The 22,291-nt window shown below is 40.7% G+C and overlaps 1 protein-coding gene and 4 non-coding genes across 5 annotated transcripts; 3 read left to right on the plus strand and 2 right to left on the minus strand.

Moving 5' to 3' along the window:
• Positions 1-2,239: 2,239 nt before the first annotated feature.
• Trnak-cuu (transfer RNA lysine (anticodon CUU)) lies at positions 2,240-2,312 on the minus strand. Its single transcript has one exon. It is a non-coding gene; the product is annotated as a tRNA-Lys (tRNA).
• Positions 2,313-2,621: 309 nt separating this feature from the next.
• Trnaa-agc (transfer RNA alanine (anticodon AGC)) lies at positions 2,622-2,694 on the plus strand. The gene has a single exon. It is a non-coding gene; the product is annotated as a tRNA-Ala (tRNA).
• A 261-nt stretch (positions 2,695-2,955) lies between these two features.
• Trnaa-agc (transfer RNA alanine (anticodon AGC)) lies at positions 2,956-3,028 on the minus strand. The gene has a single exon. It is a non-coding gene; the product is annotated as a tRNA-Ala (tRNA).
• Positions 3,029-3,337: 309 nt separating this feature from the next.
• Trnak-cuu (transfer RNA lysine (anticodon CUU)) lies at positions 3,338-3,410 on the plus strand. The gene has a single exon. It is a non-coding gene; the product is annotated as a tRNA-Lys (tRNA).
• A 344-nt stretch (positions 3,411-3,754) lies between these two features.
• Positions 3,755-5,481, plus strand: LOC128711360 (ras suppressor protein 1). The gene is made up of 6 exons (XM_053806228.1): positions 3,755-3,917; positions 4,148-4,198; positions 4,610-4,849; positions 4,914-4,996; positions 5,069-5,316; positions 5,385-5,481. Exons 1-6 carry the CDS (start codon positions 3,764-3,766, stop codon positions 5,479-5,481), a joined length of 873 nt encoding a protein of 290 aa, XP_053662203.1. The 5' UTR covers positions 3,755-3,763.
• Positions 5,482-22,291: the final 16,810 nt, after the last annotated feature.

The raw sequence follows: 22,291 nt of genomic DNA on the forward strand, positions 1-22,291 counted from the left end.
AGTATAATAACTACACTATGCAAGGGAGAACCGAAATGTAACAATAAACAAGCAAATGTAGATCAAAATAATGTCAATAGTATCAACCAATACCAAAATGTGTACTGCGCATCAAAGATACAAAGAAAGCTCAATAATACACAGCCCCGACACACTAGCGTGAAAAGAAGAAACACATGCAAGTACCCATTACAGCAAGAGAGCCAATATCATAGAATCCATACGAGAACTATACAAACGAAAACCACACAAAAAATAAGTGCATCCATTTGAATTGCACAAGTGAAATAATGCAAAACCGGATAACGAATCAAATAAAGCTTCACCGACAACCGGCATTCACTCGAACAGCATAGAAATGAACCCATAGCAGAACCGTCGAATGAAAACATGCTCAAAATACTTCCTCTTGGTGTCGTTGTGCAGGTTAATGTTTAAATGTTTTTGGACAAATGTGGACATTCTATCTCAATACTTTATAATAGTAGCTTACTTTCCATTCCGAGTATTATAAGAATTTGGCTCCGAAAATGACTCCGGTTAAGCCACATGACTTGTGTTCATTGTTTATATTCTTGAATCTTTTTATAAAACACACAAACACACACTTTATTACGCATTACATTCATTATCCAGTACAGAGAACGATGTTTTCAAAGAACCGATATTAAATTCTTAGTTCTATGCAACACGTCAGTATAAAGTCTCTAAACTGCTCAGTATAAATTTCAGTAACGAATAGTTCATAAACCACTGAAACACTGAATCTTGAAAGCATTTCTATAGAAATTCCTTACTATGGTTTGATCAATAATTTCTTTTCTAGATTAAAATTTCTTTAAAAACAAACATAAAACAGTATAACGATATTTGGGGAAAGATTAGCACTGTGCAAACTCTGAAAACTGAAAATCAAATCTCATTTATTTTATTGTAATTTCAGTGCGCGATACGGGTGTGTGCGATGAACTAGTATAAAAGTATGATCTGGAGGTATTGAGATTTCGGAAAGATTAGCGTAAACAGAAACAATGGATACAAGCTTATTTTAAATTCGTTACGATTCCATAGTATCTAAATTGTATTGTGGAAAAGGATGTGATTGTTACAAACAAGTGTAGAGCGTCGTGCCGATAGCTTGTCCGGGAAAGCAGTTCATATTTTTTGGTTGTTCATTTGCGAAATCTTCCTATTTAAGCGATGTTAAAGTGACGGAAAAACGGTACAGCAACATTAGAATATATCTTCTTCAAAGGGGAACAGTGGAAATTCTCAAAAAAGCGTATATCAAGGGAAACTAGCAAGACACCGAGATGTATGATGATAGGGAAATGAGTTGCTGCAATCGTTCACTTTACACAGAAAACCATTCTTCCAATTGGGTAGTAAGCAAAAGCAAAACGAGACGATTATGTAAAATTAAAAACAGGCTGCAAAACGCAAAAAAGTCGAATGAAACTCAAGAACAAGCCAAACATACACACATGCATAATAAGAAGGGGACGTGGAGAACGGGTTAGAATTAATTCAAACACCGCCAATATTCAACGCAACACAGAACACTCTGCCGTGTCGGCGTGTGTGTATTTGCTCGAAGAAAAAAGGGAAAACCTCTCCCGGAAGAATTGTGAAAAACTAGATACAAGCAAAAGAAGGTAGTCCATAAAAACCGATATGGGAACGTTGTGCGATACTGAAACAAAAAAAAAAGGAGCAAGTAAAATATTGACAAGGAAAAGGAAAGGGCGTAAGAAGAATAGTATGTTTCTATTATTGTACCTATTTGTAAATGTTTGTAAATAGCGTTTGAAGCAAAGCGAGAGAGGGAAAAGAATTGGAATGGAATAATAAGGTAGAGACGATTCAGTAACATGTGAAAAACAAAACGAAATCCCGGTTCTAGCGTTCGCGCAAAAGCATAGGACAATGTACATGGATCACATTATAGATGAGCCAGGTTGCTAGGATCTAGGATCGCTGACCTGGATGAGGATGATCTGAGGGGAAAGTCTGAATGATTGCATTAGTGATAACACAATAAAGGAGAATAAAAAATCCTGCTGAAAAATGAATTGTCCAGTTGCAAAATATGAGTGCCCTACTTGACATTGAGAACGTTGTGAATAATTTGAAGTACAATTGCGTATCTAAAAAGGTAGAAGAGAATGGAGAGGAGTCGGTAGTAAAGAGTACTTCACATTTGAGACTGAAGTCTATATATCAAAAAAGTGATCCAGAGCGCCCAACGTGGGGCTCGAACCCACGACCCTGAGATTAAGAGTCTCATGCTCTACCGACTGAGCTAGCCGGGCTGTCGGGTGCCTGGTGCTTAAACGCGTTCAGTATCTTTACACCATAACCCGAAGATCCTTTCCGATGAACGCCAACCCTACGCATCTTCTTTGGTTCATCTTCATCAACATCGAGTGAATCTTCTAGCGTGCAGCATCACAATTTGCTGTACTGTTGCGGGGTGCACAAACTTCTGCATGGGAGTTTCTGAATGGATTTAGGATGTTGGAGAGTCCTGGATTGAGCTCGACACGTTGATTACCTGTTAAACCCACATTTGAGACGTGCTGCTGGCATCAACATTGGCTGTAAGGGTCGGGTGTTCATCAGGGGATGTAGCTCAGATGGTAGAGCGCTCGCTTAGCATGTGAGAGGTACCGGGATCGATACCCGGCATCTCCAAAATTATTTTATTTTTGTTTCGTTGCATGCTTACCATTGTAAACAGTGATTTGCGATTCGATTGATCAATGCTTCCAGCACTTTTTGTCTGCACTCTGCCTTTTTTTGTAACACACATTTCACATGTTGTATTTACGCTGTGGACTCATATTGGCAACAATACTCATTAACAAGGTTAGCGAATACTGCTTCTGTATTATATTCCTCAGTTTATATACGCTGGCACAACAAACAGACACAAAAGAGAAAAAAAGAGTTTTCTGGAGATGCCGGGTATCGATCCCGGTACCTCTCACATGCTAAGCGAGCGCTCTACCATCTGAGCTACATCCCCTGATGAACACCCGACCCTTACAGCCAATCTTGATGCCAGCAGCACGTCTCAAATGTGGGTTTAACAGGTAATCAACGTGTCGAGCTCAATCCAGGACTCTCCAACATCCTAAATCCATTCAGAAACTCCCATGCAGAAGTTTGTGCACCCCGCAACAGTACAGCAAATTGTGATGCTGCACGCTAGAAGATTCACTCGATGTTGATGAAGATGAACCAAAGAAGATGCGTAGGGTTGGCGTTCATCGGAAAGGATCTTCGGGTTATGGTGTAAAGATACTGAACGCGTTTAAGCACCAGGCACCCGACAGCCCGGCTAGCTCAGTCGGTAGAGCATGAGACTCTTAATCTCAGGGTCGTGGGTTCGAGCCCCACGTTGGGCGCTTCGATCTTTTTTATTTTCCCATTTTTTAGTGTTTTACTCGAACTCATTCGCTCCCTGAACACTTCTTCTACGCGCAAAATGATCATCTCGATAATGTTGCACCTTTTCAATATGCGCGCGCACGTTGACATTGTATGTGTGCAGGTAGTTTGAGATCCGTTTCAAACCGCTTTTTTCTGTTTTATATGAACTATTCTCTCGATCTTCTCCTGCGATCGGTCACCATTTCGCGTTGGCAGTGCTGGTCGCGAGAGCATACGAAACGGTTCATTCATAAACAGGTTCCACCCGTTGACGTGTTTTGTCCGCAAAAATTAGGTGCATTTCACGGGACGGCAATTCAGAGCAAAAATGTCAAACCAACCCGTCGTCAGTTGTTTGCCTGTCACTGCGAACAAAATGTCGAAAGCGAAGAAGGTGCTGGATGAGGCGCGCGAGACCAAAAATCGCGAAATTGACCTGGTGGATCGGAACATTTCCACCTTCGAGGAGTTGCCCGGATTGCGTGAGTATTAGCACGGTGCGGAGCACATTTCGTTAGAGCGAACCAGAATTTCCTATTTTGGTAAAAACTACTTTTTCGGCCATGCCAGTGTGACTGGGTGCGGTAAAACGGGTGGGTGGGATTTGTTTTGAATCATCGCGTGCTGTAAATAGACGATGATATGCGTTACTTTTGGGTTTATAAATGTTAAAACTTTTTCGTAATTATTACTTTTTATTGTTTCCTTGCAGTTAATATGCTGTTTGTGACCAGAATAACGCTGAGCCACAACAAATTGAAGAGTGAGTAATAGCAGATGGTGTTGATTGGTGTGGCATTTGCCTGTTCAGGCTGTCGAAACACTGTTAAAAAGCGAGTCAAACGTGTGACAAATGTAGAAATGATGCGTAATAGTTACAAAAGTTCATAAGAACCACTGTTTCCAAGTGCGTTATAATGTTAATTTTAAATTGATAAAAAGTAGGCGTTTTTTGAGAAGAAATGTTTGTTTATAAAGCAACCGCGTATGCCTCGGTACTCCGGTGAACTGTTTTATCCGTGCGAAAAAAGTTTCGTCAAATAATACGAATTTGATAGCTTCGTTATAATTTGAAGTAGCCGTTATTTGAGTTATGTTCAAAGTGCATCATTTATCTCAAAATGTGTGTTGTAACTGACTTAACATGCATTGAAATGTTTCTGGTTTTCAATAGCTGTTCCACCTGGCATTGCAAATTTAATCAATTTGGAAATATTAAACCTTTCCAATAACGTTCTGGAGGAGCTGCCACTGTCGCTTTCGTCGATGCCAAAGTTGCGAATTCTAAACTGCTCGATAAATCGCCTGAACACACTGCCCCGTGGATTTGGCGCATTTCCCGTGCTAGAGGTGCTGGATTTGTCGTACAACAATTTGAACGAGCAGGTGCTGCCTGGAAATTTCTTCATGATGGGTACGTTGAGATTGTTGGGATTTGTGATATAAGAATTGTGATTTATTTATTGATCTTTTTTCAGATTCCCTACGAGCACTCTATCTCGGTGATAACGAGTTTGAGTACTTACCGAAGGAGGTTAAAAACTTGAAAAACCTTCAGATTGTAAGGATTACGTCGAAATGATTGTTGTGTACAAAGATCAGAATGGTACAGGTTGTTCTTGTAATTTTGTAGCTCGGTTTGCGGGACAATGATTTGCTGGAACTGCCAAGGGAAATCGGTGAACTGACAAGGATTCGCGAACTTCACATACAAAACAATCGGCTCAGTGTGCTGCCACCGGAGATTGCCAATCTGGACATGCCGGGGCCAAAGTCTGTGCTAAAGATGGAAGAAAATCCTTGGGTGACAGCGATTGCCGAACAGTACCTGGTTGGCATCAGTCACGTGCTGGAGTACATCAAGACGGAGGCGTACAGAATGTAAGTTTCCCGGTACGCTAATCGGGTACTATCGGTAGATAAATACTTTTCTTAACGTCCATTTGCAGTCTCTACAATCGTCATATGCAATCGGGTGGCAAATCGGCTGGTGAACTTCCACCGAAATCGGACAAAAGTAAAAAAGCGTCCCGGGCACGATCATAAAGTCTTAAACTTTTGTCATTATCTACAAGGACTTCGTCTGTATTGTGGATCGATTATTTAACCCAGTGCTAATGGAAATGCAGTAAAATGTGAAAGTGAACATTGGACATTGTTTCATGTTCCAACTAACAACAACTAAGCCTTACTAAGCCCCGTTTCACGGACTCACTGTCCCATTGGGACGGTCTTTCTTTTATTGTTGTAGCAGGTACGGTTCGGATAGTTTGTTAAACTAATTTAATTAACTTAGACACTACCGTCGTTGGTGTACAATGTGCAAGTGCCTTAAAATGCTAACACAAATTGTGAACAAAAGTAGAAACACTAAGAAATGCAATTAAAATGGTAATAAAATTGATGTGTTACAAAAACTAATTTACGAGGGTATCTGTGAGTTCTTCGGAGTACCGCATTGTTGTACCGTCTTTGTGACCAAAGTGTTGTTGGCTAGAAATGTGCCTAAAGGAACACGTAAGAGTGTTGTGGCTGTTGTTTAACATATCTATAGTCCACGATCAATTTACTCCATATATTCTTTGTGTGTCTTGCTGAATGGAACAAATTTTGCAAAACTACGGGATTTTCAAGACGTGTGCGGATGCGTGAAGAATCTTTTGAACCACTCATCGTAAGGTTTTGGAGTTTGGGAAGCAGCGCTGCAGGAACAAGCGAGGCAATTCATAAAAAAAAACAAACTTTTCACTAACCTATTTAGTGTAAGTAATGTAATTTGAAAGTTATGTGGGTACGCTCACTATTAATTTCAATCGCTCTGCCACCACTAAGTTTTGATTGGATCGCAAGAAATAGAAGCATACGAGAGGATATTGTGAATATTTCCTACCTTGAAATGGGTACTGCGCCCGAACTTTTTATTTAAGAATTGTGGCAAAAACCAACAAGGAGTTAAAATTGCTAAGGAACGCTTTGCATCTAGAGCCGAAATGTTTGAAGAACGAACAATACAAAACCGATTGTTTGCTGAAGTGTGGTGAGGTTAGTTTATTAGTTTAATTGTGGATTTCTTGCGATGGAGAGTGGAATAATAAATGGAGTTTATTGGATCTATAATAATCCATTGTGATCTAAAAAAGTGTTGGTAGTAATTCGGAAGCCTTTGTCTATTGACATGATCTTAAAGGTTTCAAGGATATGCGGAACTACACGCCTGGTATGCTTTTCCGTGATTTTTATACGTAGTAGACATCTGTTAAGAAATATCAAGACTGGAGATGTTATTGCATCTGCTTTTCTTTGCTTGGAGATGTTATTGCATAAAGATTAGATTATTATACAAGTTTTGGGGTTTGCGGCACCATTCATTTTCAGGTCATTTCCAAGTCTTCCGAATGTAGTCTTACTTAAGAACCAGAGGTCGTCGTGGAACCTTCCTGCTGATGAGTACTTCCTCAACCAAAATCATGTTGGATCACCATTTAATAGATGATACTTCGAACTCACCTATTAGTGGATTATTTTGCAACAGAAGAAGCCGAACTTGGGAACGCACTGTCTGAGAACTAATCGCGAGAACATCCCTTACGAGATGGAGTCTTCGGAGAGTAAGTAGCGCAAGATAAAAGTTCAAGACTATAAAAGCCTAGGGCTAAGTGCTTATTTCTTTAATGCATAACGCTGTAGGCGGTCTGCTAACTAACTAGTTGAATCGAAAGAAGAGAATTGTTTTAAAGATACTCAACTCAAACCCAGTGTATTACTCAATACCTTCAAACGCTCGGGCTGAGTTGTGCAAAAAAACATTTGCTCATTTTATGCACAATATTTACACGCTTCGCACTTCATCCAATTTATGCTTGGAAATAAAACTGATGGCTTGAATAAATTTCCCACCCAACCCAAGTTCAATGCTGTGTGCTGTCGGCCCGCCTATGACGGGCGACGGAAAACGGATAAAGATGAGGCCGGGCGATCTGAAAGCCCTCCGGACAGCGTCTCAAATAATGCCAACGGTGCAGCTGTAAAGTGTGGAAATAAAATAATGAGCAAACGATTATTGAAATTAATTACGACAAAAGGCGGAAGATCTTGAGGTGGATCTCGGAAAACGGTAGAAACGTGCCGTTTTAGCCGTACGATGGCGTTGTCTCATTTCTTATTGCATCATTTTGTAAGATGCTCTGACGGGTTGTCGATGACTGAGGCCAAGAAATGATGACGATTGCACGAAGTCGGATCCGTTTTTTTTAGATCGGACACTCGGATGGAAATTCGAACGTCTACACATCCTCTTGGCGTTCGTTACTGACGACATTCCTCTCGAGCTCGTTTCGTTCCGTTCTCCGCAAAAAAAACCTCCCAGAACACAAAAAGAGCACACAAAAAATGGAGATTAGTAAAAGTCGTTAAAAACTTTTCCCGAGATTTCGTCAAATGCACCCGGCATGATCCTTCTGGTTTGGAAGTTGGAAGCAGCTGGTCCACCTGAAAAAGTTGCACACACTTTCCTTTTTTTTGGGGCACGGTTCGGAAGGATAATCTTTCCCCCACGTCATCCAACCGGCGGGGAGGGAACCGGCCCGTCACAGGTGGGTCGCAGTGATGGTTTCGCACGTGTGGTGACTACAGGCGATTGACTTCCGGCACAGTTCTTCAACACTTTTCCGGTTCGCTTCACCGCACCGGTTCCCTTTTGTGTGTGGGTTTGAGTGTTTTTCCTTGCCTAGCTGACGGTGTTTTCCCTAGCATCTCGCCTTTACGAGTAGGAGAGTTCAAACCCAGATTCTCGCAGTTCCACGTGACGACAAACGGCTGGAAGGGGCCTTTTCCAAGCGCACAAGGATCATTAATGTCGGTGTTCGTCTTTGCGCCGGCTGTCAGGAGGACACCCGTGATAGGTCGTTCCGTTGTTATCTGACGTTGTGAGCCGGTTCGTTAGGATGTCCGTGCGCGACCGAAGCGCTCTTGAAAGGCAGTCCAAAAATGGGACTGTCGCTGGAGTTGCACAAGGAGCCGTCAGACGACACTTCGATTCTTCCACGGCGCCAAACTAATGCGCGTCAATGGGCAAACAGGAATTGATTACCGTGGCCGGCAGCTTGCATTGTGAGGTCCTATTTATTTCTACACACCTGACTAGGTTGGCCTTTAGAGGTAGCTGCAAACGAGATGAAAGAAATTGTGATTTTGTTGTGTAAATTGAAAGCTTCATGATAATGGTTATCGAACGGTGACGAATGTTTCGACATTAACACCTATTTATATCTTGCCCAGGAGCGATCAAATTGGTAGATGTGAAAAAGGCATTTGTTAGCGGCAATTATTTTTCACAGCGATCAAATTCAACACAACTTGCAATTAAATGTATGGTTCAAACAGAATACACATCAAGTGTCCTCAGCAGGAAAGTCAATTACTAAGAGTGGATAACATTAACAGAAAATGAGTATTCTTATTATTTAAGGTATGTGTTGAAAGTTTTCCAAATTGGTGTTATTCTCCTTGCATGAACTTACGAAGAAGTGGTCATTAAAATCGTTTTGGATTGGATGATTAGTTTAACGAAATGGTGAAGACTTCTCTGGCACTGGATCATGTATATTGGGTACCAATCTGTCAGCTAAAGAGCAAAAATCATGAGGTAGGTAAAGAAAGATCGTAGAATGTATCGGCGAGGTTCAGGAAAAGAATTCATCCTCAATACTAAATCAGATGTATTCCTTTCCGAGATTTGCATGCACGAGCTATAGGGGCCCAAAGACGAGCATCAATCTGGGTCGAAGGAGAAGGTTACCAACTGGTGTCTGGTGTCAATTTTATAGTTTATTGTAATGGTGTTCAGTAGCACTTTGCACTAGATTTTTCATTCGTGGCACAGAGCTAATATTAGTTCTTCGTTTCTCTCTTAGAAATAGTATTCTGTTCCGATTTATGCTCCAGCAGTGTCTTGATGAAGAACTAGAGTAGGACTGCAATTGCATAGAAGACTAATATTCAGGAATAACAGATGGAAATATGATAGTAACAAGTAGCTCAAAAGACATAAGAATGAAGAGACTTACAAGACTAGTAACCATTTGTCAGAGGATGGCGTTGTGAGAGAATTCGACCTCTCTAGAATCTAGAAATCCGCAAGTTCTCTTGCCTCTAGAAGTCTCTAAATCCAGAGTAGCTATTGTTCCCAGAGTTCTAGTATCTAGTATCTAGTAGAGATTATCTGCTAAAGGATCATATCTTAAAATTTACTAAGGTCTCTGGAATCTCCCGAATAGGTGCAAAATATAATTTCCTCTGTGGGAAAGACTTCATAAAGCGTACATTATGCGAAAGAGCCTTCTTGTTCAATTGTTAACGTGAGGTTATTTGAGATATTCTGGCCTAAATCTGCTGAGGTTATAGCGCCAAAGGCAGGAGGAAACGAAAACTTAATGATCGATTTGACAATACGACGTTAAGACACTGACATTAAGATCGTTGCTAGATCACACTAGTCTTCGGAGCTACTTCCTACTACGAGAGACCGGTCCAGGGTCTCAATAATTAGCAAACCATAATGTTTACTTGCTCACGATTCAGGGACATTTCTTCGATTTTATAAGAACCAAATATAACATTTAAACAAAGCTATTTAAAACAAGTTGGATTATTTATTACATTTTATCATTAAATTGTAAAATAATACTATGACTTGTAAAAAAAGAATGTTCGAAAGGGCTTTAAATGAGGGTAATTATTATTGTATGCAAAAACAAAACACCCCCAACCGTACTTTATTCGATTTTTACAGCTGAGCGTGTGCAGTCTATTGATCATGGATTGCATCCCGGTACCCACGGGTGATCAAATAAATGGGTTTGTGCAGTGTGCCACTTCTTCCGATTCCCAACACGGCAGCTGCGTGGCGCTGAAGTTGCTTTTTGATGAGCGACATGATGGAAGGTGATAAGCATCCAACCGAAGAACCGAGTTCCAATCAACCAACTGTGATAATGATAAAATATTAATCATAATCAACGATCATCACCTTCGCACCACTTCGCCGCACTACGTCTACGTTTGGGTATGATTCGATTCGAGGGTTTTTGCTTCTCTTCTGCTCGTTCAGTTGTTTTTTTGGTTTTGTCACAGTGAACGCATCTAGCCGATTGATGATATATTTTTCATTAAAGCTCATGTTGCGCAAAAAAAAAAACATTTTGTACAAAACGCAATGCAAAAATGGTGTGGGAATGGGTTGGCGGAAAAATTGGTAGTGTGTGCGAAAAATTTAATAAATCGCCTTAAAAATAAAACACCGCCACGTGAAGAGCGTGGTGCATGTGCAACGAAGCGTCCGGGCATGCACGACAAAACTTTCATGTTTCCATCGCCGGCCCCACACGAGCACTGGGAGGACGTCGAGCACGAGTGGGCGATGAGATGCGCTCGTTTGGTGGTTCATAAAATATTTAACAACATTTTTATTACGTTTCCCGATACCCCGTCAACCATCGCGTCGCATGATCCTTACGCTGGAGGAAAGGAAACCGGACGAGTCGCAGGCGGATGGGACGAAATTCGTACAAATTTATCAATCACCTGTCAGCGGGACGGGATTTTCCTTTCTTTTCATTTTAATGCACCAGCATTTGGCGTTCACCTTGCGCGCAGAAGTGCAAGGCAAAGGACGGGCAGCATGGTAACGGTGCTCGGTGAAAATTGCTCCATTTCAATTGCACTTCACATTTTTGCGATCGAAGTAGCCACTGAGTGTAGTCATTACCGTTTGACGTGCTGATGCTGGTGATGGCAATACACACGCGGTCGGACGGTGCATTCAAAAAGAAACTATAATCGAACGGTTTTACTAAAGCTGGAACCATTTCTGTTCCATTTATCTCTCACTTTAGATTCGTCGTCTTCTTTTTGTTTTGGTTCATTGATTGATTAACATAAAAGATCACAGGATTTCGATTTTGAAAATGAGAGTTTTTAATTCATTCTCGCGTGCAAATTGGTTGCGGATATTGGTGATTATGATATTTGCGCATCGATACCCAAAAGAACGCACAATTTGAGTAGTATTGCATAAGTGTGTACATGTGGCGGCTGGTCCTATTTCCCGAATGTCCAGAAAGTTAGCATCCCCGACATCACTTTTGAAATCGGAGAAATAAATGTGAGTCTTAAATTCCTCCTTTAACCTAAAAATTATTTAAAAAATGAGAAAAGTAATGGATTTTAAGTATGTTCATAAAGTACTATCGCAACATGTAAATAGTAAAACTAAAATATATTTAAACAATAATAGCAATGTATCAAAAAAATATATTTCTGTGCCTCAAAATAAGGTGACATTGCACTTAATTTTAAAACTCTCTATTTATTTATATCTAATAAACTTCTATTTATTAACTCTATCAAATCAATTTCGCCTGCTTCAAAGTAATTCCAGTCCTGATGCAATGCACCTCCGCCTCCAATCTTCGAAACAGTTGTTATAATCTTTTTCAGGTTTGGTTTTAAGTTTTTTTCTCGTTGCGGCTGGGATCTGTGGTATTACGGAGGATGTGTTCTGAGGATGTGGTATTACGGTCTCAATTATCTAGGTCGATAACAATAAAATCAATAGAATTTTCTGTTTCTGAAGAGTATTCCTCTACTATTGCTAGTATTCATTTTTGAAAAGTTATCAGCAAGAAATAGAATTTAAACAGCCAAGAGCGAGATGGTTTATCCAACGCCTCATCAAGTTAGTACGAAACAAATGAATTGAAATGGATCACAAAGCAGCACGTCCAGTTGTCGAGCGCTAATGTGCCATTCGTCCTTCGTGCTTCTTTATCAAACGTTAGTAGCAACAAGAAAAAAATAATGCTCTAACCATAATTTTCATCAACCAACAAGCGAGCAGAGGATCATATGAAGCTGATAATGATTTTCATCCATCGATGCATCGTTGCACTTCCGGTTCACGCACGGCGGAACGCGCAGAACACACACACACACACACAAAAGGTTCTTTATGAGCTATGGGTGCCTTATCGTGTTTTTGTTGCTTCTCTTCCAAGCGCAGCAAAAGTGCGTAAAGTGATGATGGATTTTTTTGTTGTTTCTGATAGAATTTTTCATCCATTTTCCTGTGTTTCCCATGTATCGACATTCGGGTTGCATCTGGTAGATTGCAAATTCTCTCTCTTTCTCTCTCGACCCTGTCACTCCACCGAACCAGCCAGCTCATAAATCGAATTAACACGGTCACCTAACGGGAAAATTAACTTTTATCGATGCGAACTCTAAGCGGACGCATGGAATGAAAAGTGGGCAGGTTTCGGCTCCGGCGTCTACCCTACCCGGTACGGACATGGCGTATGATGGCATTAAATGATGAACAGCGATTGGGTGGCAATGAGACAAAAAAAAAAGAAACCAGCCGATCCAAATGAGTGCTAAAAATCTGATCAGATTTTCCCTTTCCCCTATGGATGGAAAATCGAAGGGACAGGAACGGAAGCGAAGCGGAAAAGTACAGCAACAAAAAAATTTAGTTCGGAAATAAAGCTGGTAAAATAGTTATAGCATTACCGGGTAGGTGTTTGAGTGTGTGTGGATCCATGTTTTTTTTGGACCGTTTGTTGTGTGGTTGCTACACAAAATCTGGTTTTGTATCGATCCTTTAGGGGATGTTGCCCGTTTGATGTGGACGTGAGTAATGTTGCACCGGAATGGGTGGAAGTGGTGTTTTTTTTTATTCAATACTTGCAGCAATGTTCTGCGTAGCAGATGAATTTTAATATATTTTATTTACCATTCATGCGTTTCCCCCCCCCATTTCGCTTACTGGCCAGTGGTCCCTGGGGTAGGAATGGGAGGAATGTTCGCAACATAGGGTCGTAATTTAAATGAGCGTATTTCCATTGCGCATTTTCGCCACCTTTATGAAACATCGATGATCAGCTTTTTCCCGGCCAATCTATGACGTTTGCCTGTGTATTAGTGGTGTTGGATTTTTTTTGGGAACACAATCAGGTTCCGGCTTAGTGATGTGCATATTGAAGAAGAATGAATCAATGGGCTAAATCCTAGTAATAAGCGAGTAAAATACGAAACTTTGGAAAGCTCACAAATGAAATTTAAATCGTGTATGAGTTCCATGTCGCATGAATACGTCAAAAAAGCGTGAGATACATTGCGACTCGTTTGTAACTTAAATGCGAGTTGATCTAACCCACGAATCAGGGAGATTTGAGTGAATATCATTGCGATTTCACTCAAATAAGTTAAACAACGACCATTTGACGTTGGTATTTTACTGTGACAACGGTTTTAAACCTTTGGTAAGTTATGGAATTCTTGTGCAAATTAAATGTGTTAGAAGGTTTCCTCGATACATCTGACTGGGATTGAGGTAAATGTGACTGAAAATGTGTAATGGTTGATTCAACTCGTTTCCCCCCCCCCCTTTCTTCTTCTTCTTCCTTTTCTTCTTCTTCATGTTTTTAATTTTCTCTTTTGTACCTTCTTCATTACTTGTTTTCTTCTTCTTTTTTCATCAGTTTCTTTGCTTCATATTCTTCTTCTTCCTTTTCTTTTTCGTAGTTATTGGCGAAACTACCTACTAAGATCATTCTTGGCATTTCTGATTTGAGGAAAAATTGATTGATTGTGGTTGTGGGACGCAAAGGAACGGCTTCACCGTACAAAGGTGTTTCTGGAGCACAAGGTCCCATATTATTGGATCGAATAAGATTTTTAAGGTTTATATCGCATTAGATCAACCGTTTCCACTTCCCATCATTACTCATCGTATTTATTTCAACTCATCATGGTCTCAAGTCAAATGAATGAATCATTCATAATTGAAATTGTTGTGAGTGGCCATACTGTTAGAAATTTTGTCAGAATTTTATGAGTTCAACAATTAGTTTACGTTAATTTTAGTCAATGAGAAAATTGATCTAACTAACTCCCCACTCTAGTAGAATTCCTTAAAAATCCCCATTATTCCCACCACTAGTGTGTTGGTAAGGTATGTCCAATAAACGATTAATCTCGCAGAAGTTTCCAAGTCCACGCACCCTCCGTAACAGTCGAAAAGGGATAACTCTTTTCCAAAAAACGACCCCCAAAAACCCCTGTCTGAGCTGTACACTGTCGTGTTTCATTTGCCTTACCCAACCCAACTCCATTCGCGGTGTCCACTGTTATTTCCGTTAGAAACTGTTCCATTTTCTACTACGTCATGATGTTCCTGTTTTTTTTCTGTTGCATTGTGTCTCACCCCGTGTCTAGTGCCGACGGTTTTCCCAAAGGCGACGATGTGGAAAAATTGGAAACGCACGCGTTGTGTGCGGCTGGCTGTACGATTTTGTTGTTTTTAATCATGCTGCCGATGTTATTATTTATTTAATATTGCTACTTTGCGTTTCCATTTCACCAGGCCCGAAGGTGGACATGGTGGCATGGCATAACCCGTGGGGGATTGTACTGTTTGGTAGCGTTCAACTGGTTCGAACGTCGAAACACGTCAGGGGTTGTGGTTGCATCCCGACGGCGGGGTGAGTAGAACACTGTTATATATCTTGTTTTTTTGTTATGTTTATTTGCATCCTCCACACTTTTGCCGATGCACAGAACAGAATCAGAACCGAGCTCGAAAGAATCTCCATCATTCCTGGCCGGGCAGCTCCGGTTTGGGGTTAATGCAAAGCGACATAAACACGCGAATACGTGCGTGGCTTTGGGCGCTTGGATGGCGCGCGTCTGGAGCGTGTTCTGATGTGCTTTTTTTGCTCCATTAGCTTGTCCTTTGTCCGCTTTTTGCAAGTGGAAGTGCAAGAACAAAATAAAATTGGCACGGATCATGCAAAAAAAAAAAACACACACAAATGCAAAGAGCTTCACACAATAGCGAAGCAGAGGAAAAAAGGAAGTTACGAAGCGTTATGGTGTGTTTACCATTTTTTCATGTTCATGTCCATCCGCTTTCAATAAAACAATACAAAACCACGTGCCAAACGGCAAAGCGTAACATAATTTTTGTAAAGAAAAGCTGCATCATAGCGATGTGGCAATGTTATTATTTAAATACCATTATCATCGGCTTATTAGGTGTACTTTGCTCACCTGTTTTTCTTTGTTGAGATGGGTGGAAAAAATACGATTGAAAAGTGATGTTGCTAAGACAACAGTGCAGTGCATTGAATTGGTACGGTGAATAATTATGAGCGATAGAATTGTTTGAACGGTTGGCATGTAGAAAGAAATGCAATAAAACATATTTTAGATTGTAAATAATAGAGGGAGTTTTATAGTTCTATACCGTTTAATTATTTATTTCAGATGATTTTAAACCATTTTCAGCTTAAAACTGAACCATCTGTTTGTGTTTTTTTTTCATAGAGTAGTTGAATAGTCCGTCTACACCCAATTAAAAAGGTTTTATTCAAAATAGTGATAATTATCCAATGGCTGCAATGACTTTTATGTTTAATGAAAAAATATGACTGTTTCGACTGGGACTAGTGTTTAGTTGAGTAGCTTGTGCTGCGATAAACATGTCTCTGTTCTGTTTCTCCTAGACTTATAAGTTAGTTCTAAAAGTGACAAAATAAATATTCAAAGTGTACAAATTTTCCTTTCATTTTGGTTCGATTTGATGATTTATTTCTCTGTTTGACTTCATGTGTTTTATTTTGGTATTGAGCTATTTATTCTGTGTTATAAAATGTGAAGGTACACAGGTTTATTATTTTATTTTATTTTACATTTGTTGAACAAAAAGTTTAGTATTCTCAACTTAGTACTTATTTACTTATTTACTTACTTCTCATTTTGTTTAATCGGCTGTAGATCCGCTGCTCGGTCTTTGGCGAATGCAGGGTTTTTTTTTTAACGAACTTAGGGTCAGTCACGGAGTCAACAGGGTCTAACACGCGTACTCTGTCTGCGTGGATGTCCCTAAAAGAACTTCTTCTTAGCTTCTCGTCCATATTTCAAAGGCGTATATGAGCATATAGATTCTTTGAAGACCCTGCTTATTTCTGTCGCGAGAGGTATTTTCAGTTGAGAAGATTCCTAGAATTAGAGTTGTAAAATGGCCGTATTGCAATTGCAATGAACAAAGAAAAATACTACAGTAGACCCAAGATAGGACGGCTTCAAAGGTAGCTTATCTAAACATTACCCATGCGTAGATCGAGATGTGTTGGCGGAGTCGCTGGTGTTGTCAAGGCAAAAACGCCTTGCTAATCTCGCACTCTGCTACACACTTTACAATGGTGTTTAAGTTGTTTTACCACGCTTATATTTTTTATATATATCTTTATGAAAATATGTATGCTTCTTTATGCACACAAATCAAATAACAAATTTTTATAGCTAAAGTTATAAAACTCAAGTAAGCTAGATAACAAGCCACCTATTCCTCATTAAAAAGCAGACACTTTGATCGTTATTAATGATTACCATACAACTTGAGCAATAGAATAGGTAGAAATTCAATTGATAGGAAATCGTTCGCTCGAAACTGTCACAGGCAGTGATGCTTGACGACAGGATTCAATAAATTCATCCTCCTAAGGCAATCTCCCGGCCCGACCACCTTCTCCTCCCAAAACCTATCCAGCCATCAATTGGAACGGCAATTTGATACCAGTACGCCACGACCCCCGTACACGGCTGCACCGTGAAAATCTCGTGCCAAAGTGGCTCTCATAATTGGCGCCGGAAAAAACGTTCGACAGGGGCGGCACAAATAAATGCTCCAAAAATAAGTAGAAAAGCGTTGGTGCCTTTTGTCCTGCTATTTTCCCTCCCCGTTTCGCATTCGACATTCGGCCGGGTGTGTAGATAAACAGTGGAAGAAAAGCCAACCTGTGTCCTGACTTATGGGTTGTCCATTTGTTTCATTTTGCTTACTGATCGGCCAGGTCCTGGGGGCTGAGTGTTGAAGCCGACCGAATACTGAACAGGCGTTCGAGCGTTGAAGCTGCCGGAAGACGTCCGGTGGCTGATTTCAATTCCTGGCACGTAGTTGTGCCAATTTATGACAGCGAATCTGAACTTGCTACATTTTCACCGAAAACCGGCGTGGCCGGTGGCAGCAGGTTTCATTTTAGTCAGTGTTGGGGCAAAGATTTGCGCTGGGGACGGTAACGGTTCGATTTTTTTTTTCGTTGCGGCCCCAACTGCTACCGGCTTAGATCGGATTGCTGAAGGTCGAACCGAGCCGACGGTTTGCTTGGTTCCGAAAACGGCCGTACTTACCGGGATGTTATCTATTTCGGTTGGAAATAAAATTTATCTACCCGTATATAGGCATGCATGTGCGTACGGTGATATCGTTTACAGAAGATCTCACCGTGGCACAGCTGGTTGTGATTTTTTCGTATGACAAAAAGCTTCCCCGGTAAAAGAGGTACGTGGCGTGTCCCCACATTGCCTTCCGGGGACGCCTTAATTTGGTGTCATAAAATGGCTTACAGCTGAACAGGTTTGACAAGCGGGAAAGGATGAGTTTTCTTTGTGTTGTGCATGCGACAACGACCGTTACCGGTCGTTGGGAACATGGCACATGGGAACACGGGTGCCAATTGTAGCGATTGAGGGCATTTGTTTACGGTAATAACCGCTACCGAATGCATCACTGCCGGTGGTAATCAATCTTCTAATGAGCCGTGTAATTTGGGCTGGATGGATGGATTATGGTTAGAAGTGGTTAACACAATTGAGCGAACGTGTGGTTTTAGCAGCGTGCGGTTGCAAGTAGTATACAGAAAAACCGTGCGATTGTTTGCAAAAGCTAGTGACCTGTATTGAGTTTAGTTTTTTGTAGTGATTGGCATGGCACTCATGGGGTCACATTTTGCCACGTTTGTGGTTATTTTCCACCGAATTAACTATTCATGGGTGTTCTAAAAAGTTTGACCCTATTTAACTAAGCATAAATAGCAATTGCTTGCGAAGTTCTCTGTAGGGGTTTAATGTAAAGAGAATACATGAACTTATGAACAACATGTAAAACAAACAGAAAAATGCCATATTCAGGAACACATCTACCTCTTTATATTAATTTACTACACTTAAGACCGATCAAGCCCGGTCTATCTACTTTCTTATTTTTTAATATTTCATATTAAAGTTTGTGTTGTTTTAAATCTTTTATGTTTTCGACAACATCTGAACATATAGTTGTGTTACGCACTGTATCAATATCTTACTTGATCTAGTAGTAGCTCAGCAGGGTTCGTTCTAGGCGAGGTTCGATTCATGATCTACGATATACTAGACCATGGAACAAGATCGTTTCAACCACGCTGCTTGTTGGAAATGTTCTCTGAACCCAATTTTGTATTGTTATTTTCCTATGCTTAAAACACGAAACGAAGCCTCACATTTAGCTGCCAACCCTTTTGAATAAATTCTGACAGTAATAAAAATAAGCTTCTCACTATTCCCCTCCCGTTATCACCTCCGAACCGAACTGATTTACCATCGCATGTGGATATGTTAACAAAACCAAGGAAGCTTACCGTCGCCGTCCTACCGGTAAAGATTTCACCATAACAAGGTTACATGGCATATACGAGCCAGAAAGCATGGCTGAAGCAAATAAATTATTTTGAAGACAGACAGTACAACTCTAGCGCGGGAAGCTGCCGGAAGCCAACATTCTAGCCAACACTTCTGGGAAACAGTACGAAGCACGGAAGAAATGATTTATCTTGCCGTACACACTGGTGGAGGAAAAAGGCGAACGAACGTAGACTAGTTAACTTTCACCTGGTTCACACCACGGCAAAGGCCGGATTTAGTTTGACGGAGAAACATTTCAACGGCATCGAAAAAAAAACCGGAGATAAAAAACGATTCTCCAGCTCGAGGCTTCGCGTGTAAGACACTTTTGCTTTCGTTCAACACCGGCCAGCGAAGGGAAAACTGCGTTATGAAAGCGAGGTAAAAAGAAACAGCCCGCGATGTACAGCAAGCGACCGCGGCAAGTGTACAAGGATGGATATTTGAAAATATTTTGACAAAACTTAATTTAGCAGGTTTTCACAATATTTATTTATATCGTTTTACATGACAAATTGCTCATCGTTCGCTGGTACGCTGGCTGTGTTAAGGGGGCTGTGGACTGTGGATGGAAATGGCTTTCCTGGTGTTGCCAACTTTTACCGAACGTCTTTTCTGCGTGGAAAATGCTGGGCTAAGAAAATGGGTTACAATTTTATCCCTCTTTTTTTCCACCCCATTTCCACCCATGGCTCTTGTTGCCTTCCTCTAACGGCAAAGCTTGTCTGCGGGAAAGCTGTGTGGGAGGAATCGCAGAATTTCCAGCGGTGGTGTTTGTTCGCAAGAACTCGGGGAGGGAAAATCTTGTCATAATCTGCTGACAACTTGCTTCCCAAATTCGCGAAAGATGAATCTTCCGTTTTGCGGAGGAGATGCGTCACGGCGTGTGTATGTTACGGAAGGAGATTCATCTGATACAGTAGCGAAAAACGGAAGTGGTCGAACTGGGAAGCGTTTCGGTTAGCTGGTAAACTGTTTGTCTGTTGAACGTTAACCCGTTTTTATCCGGGTGTGGAGAAGCGGGTAGTGTCGGTAGGAAAAGAAGGAAGCGAAAATAAGATAAACCGAAACTGTTGAGCGTACGAATGTAAATAGCGTGAAATGAAATATTAAAGAGGCGTTTGCTTTAATGTGATACATATGGTAAAAGTTTGCTGGTAAATACAAGTTGTACGTTAATGTACCTTAGAATGTACAATAAAAGAAACATCTGAAAGAATAAAAACATCTGTAGATAAATAGCGCTTAGAGAAGAAATAAAGGATTTAATCTAAGGGAAATCCATTATTGAGATATTAATTTCATTATAAAAAGTTAATCCTCTAAAAAGCAGTCGGGAGGTGTAGCTGGTATCGGCATCAGTGTTTCACAAAACAGAACCAGCATCAAAATTCATTCGTAACGTACCTCCGTAACAAAGACCGCCATTTTGTAGCAAATCCGAGACTCGAGACTCGTAGCTCGAGAATACTCAGTACATTCTGGTCATCACACATTGTGTAAGGTAGGTGAGCAGTATCGCCACCGGTGACACAATTATAAACTACAAAGAGAGTACTCTTACGTAGTTTGGTTTAGTTATTCAACGAGTGCGACTTTCGTTGCATTCTTGAGGAATGTGTTGGAGAATCGATGAAATTGTTGCCGCAAAAGTGTGATAAGAGGCAATCATCTTCACATACTTGATGGATCAACAGGTTCATCGGAGAGTCCTTTAGTCCTTCCTAGAAGGACCTTCCTTTGTTCAAACGACCTCGTTAAACTCTTGTTGTATGGTTGCTAGGATAGTAGCATATCCAGAGTTTGGAAAGCGCAATGTGTCATGCTCAGTGCCGACCCATCATACAAGGATTTTAAGAACGTAAGGCAATAGAATAGGAGTTGTCGTTCTAGAAATGGCATAAGATACATCCCGGCTATTGGGATCATCAAGATCAGGTGGTTCGTCCTCAGAAATGACGCATTCTTTTCACAAAACAGGAACTGAAGTACTTGAGTGCTCTGCAGTATACTGTAAAGACCTGTCTGGTACAACTCTGTAGTACCGCTGGAGGTAGTACGTCATCAATGAGGTACTAGCTTGTACAGCAAACGATATTGTATTAACACTCCAAATGCCCTATTGAAGATGTAATAGTGCGGCGCCTTTTTGACGCGTTTTATTGACTTACAAGGTTACGCAACAATTCAGTAATACCCTAGTCGGTAATCTCGTTGTGTTATATGTTAAAAGTCCGAGGTGGTCTTCGACGATAAGATTCCGGCAGTACCCAGGACAAGATCACATTGGTTTTCCAACGTGATGATAAATCCCTGTAAAAAGTGTTCTGCACCATGGAAGCTATTTAAAGTTGTTATAGACAAGTCCTTTATTATATACCCTTAGCATGCTTAAACTAGACTAGGTCATCTTGGTTAAAGGTTTACGCCTTCACTAAGATTTCTGTGGTAGTTTGAAATCACCAAGTCATCAAGTGGTCTACTTGATCAAAAATCATCAAATAGTGATAAATCATTTAGTTCTCTAGATTCTCTCCAACATCGGACACGTTTTTGCTCAATTGAAATTCAGTGTTGTACTTGAAACTTTTTTTCTGCGTAATCTTACGCATTGTATGATCAGGTAAAGCGTGCTGTTGATGGCATATGTGAGATAGACTGTGCGTTTTCCCTGAAAAGTTCCATTCATAATGCGAAAGGTTAACAAAATGCGCCGAATACGTACAATGTCACAAAAATAAAACCTACGACACGTAATACGAGACAAAAAAAAAACACACGAAGCAACTTGTATCAGGCCGACTGTTTTCCCCCATCTAACTTAGTTTAAACAATTTGGTCTCTGCGTCTTCCTTCACCGGCTTTCCACACTTTACCAATTCCCGGTGAAATTCCGTCGAAACATTTACCGGTGGCGTACAGCGCGATGTGACTGTAGGTTGGGACTGTGCCTTTGGGGAAAGATTTTCAGTTTCATCGTGTTCGGGGTTTGCCTGCTGACAAAACCCTGCCCGGAGGAAGAGTTTATCAACGATAACAATCTTAATGGGATGTGTATATTTTAACATAATTTGCAACATATGTTGACGAGGTTCAGGTTGGAGTTGTTTCACTTTTTCCGTGTTCTTTTTTTCTTCGCTCAATCCACCCTTCCTGGAAAGGGCATGTAGCAGGGAGAAAAAAAAGCGGTCGGAAAAATCGTTTCACCACATACCGGAGTTTATATGCTTCTTTTTTTTACAGCATTCGTTATGCGGAGGATTGACTTTTCCACCAGGGTTAGCAGCCGGTACACCAG

The sequence above is a fragment of the Anopheles marshallii genome, chromosome 3, assembly GCF_943734725.1.
Source record: "Anopheles marshallii chromosome 3, idAnoMarsDA_429_01, whole genome shotgun sequence".
In the NCBI taxonomy this organism is placed as follows: domain Eukaryota; kingdom Metazoa; phylum Arthropoda; class Insecta; order Diptera; family Culicidae; genus Anopheles; species Anopheles marshallii.

Coding starts and splice junctions, on each gene's coding strand:
- LOC128711360 (XM_053806228.1), top strand. CDS start 3,764: ATGTCAAACCAACCCGTCGTCAGTTGTTTGCCTGTCACTGCGAACAAA. Junction 3,918..4,147: donor CGAGGAGTTGCCCGGATTGC/GTGAGTATTAGC, acceptor GTTTCCTTGCAG/TTAATATGCTGTTTGTGACC. Junction 4,997..5,068: donor ACTTGAAAAACCTTCAGATT/GTAAGGATTACG, acceptor GTAATTTTGTAG/CTCGGTTTGCGGGACAATGA.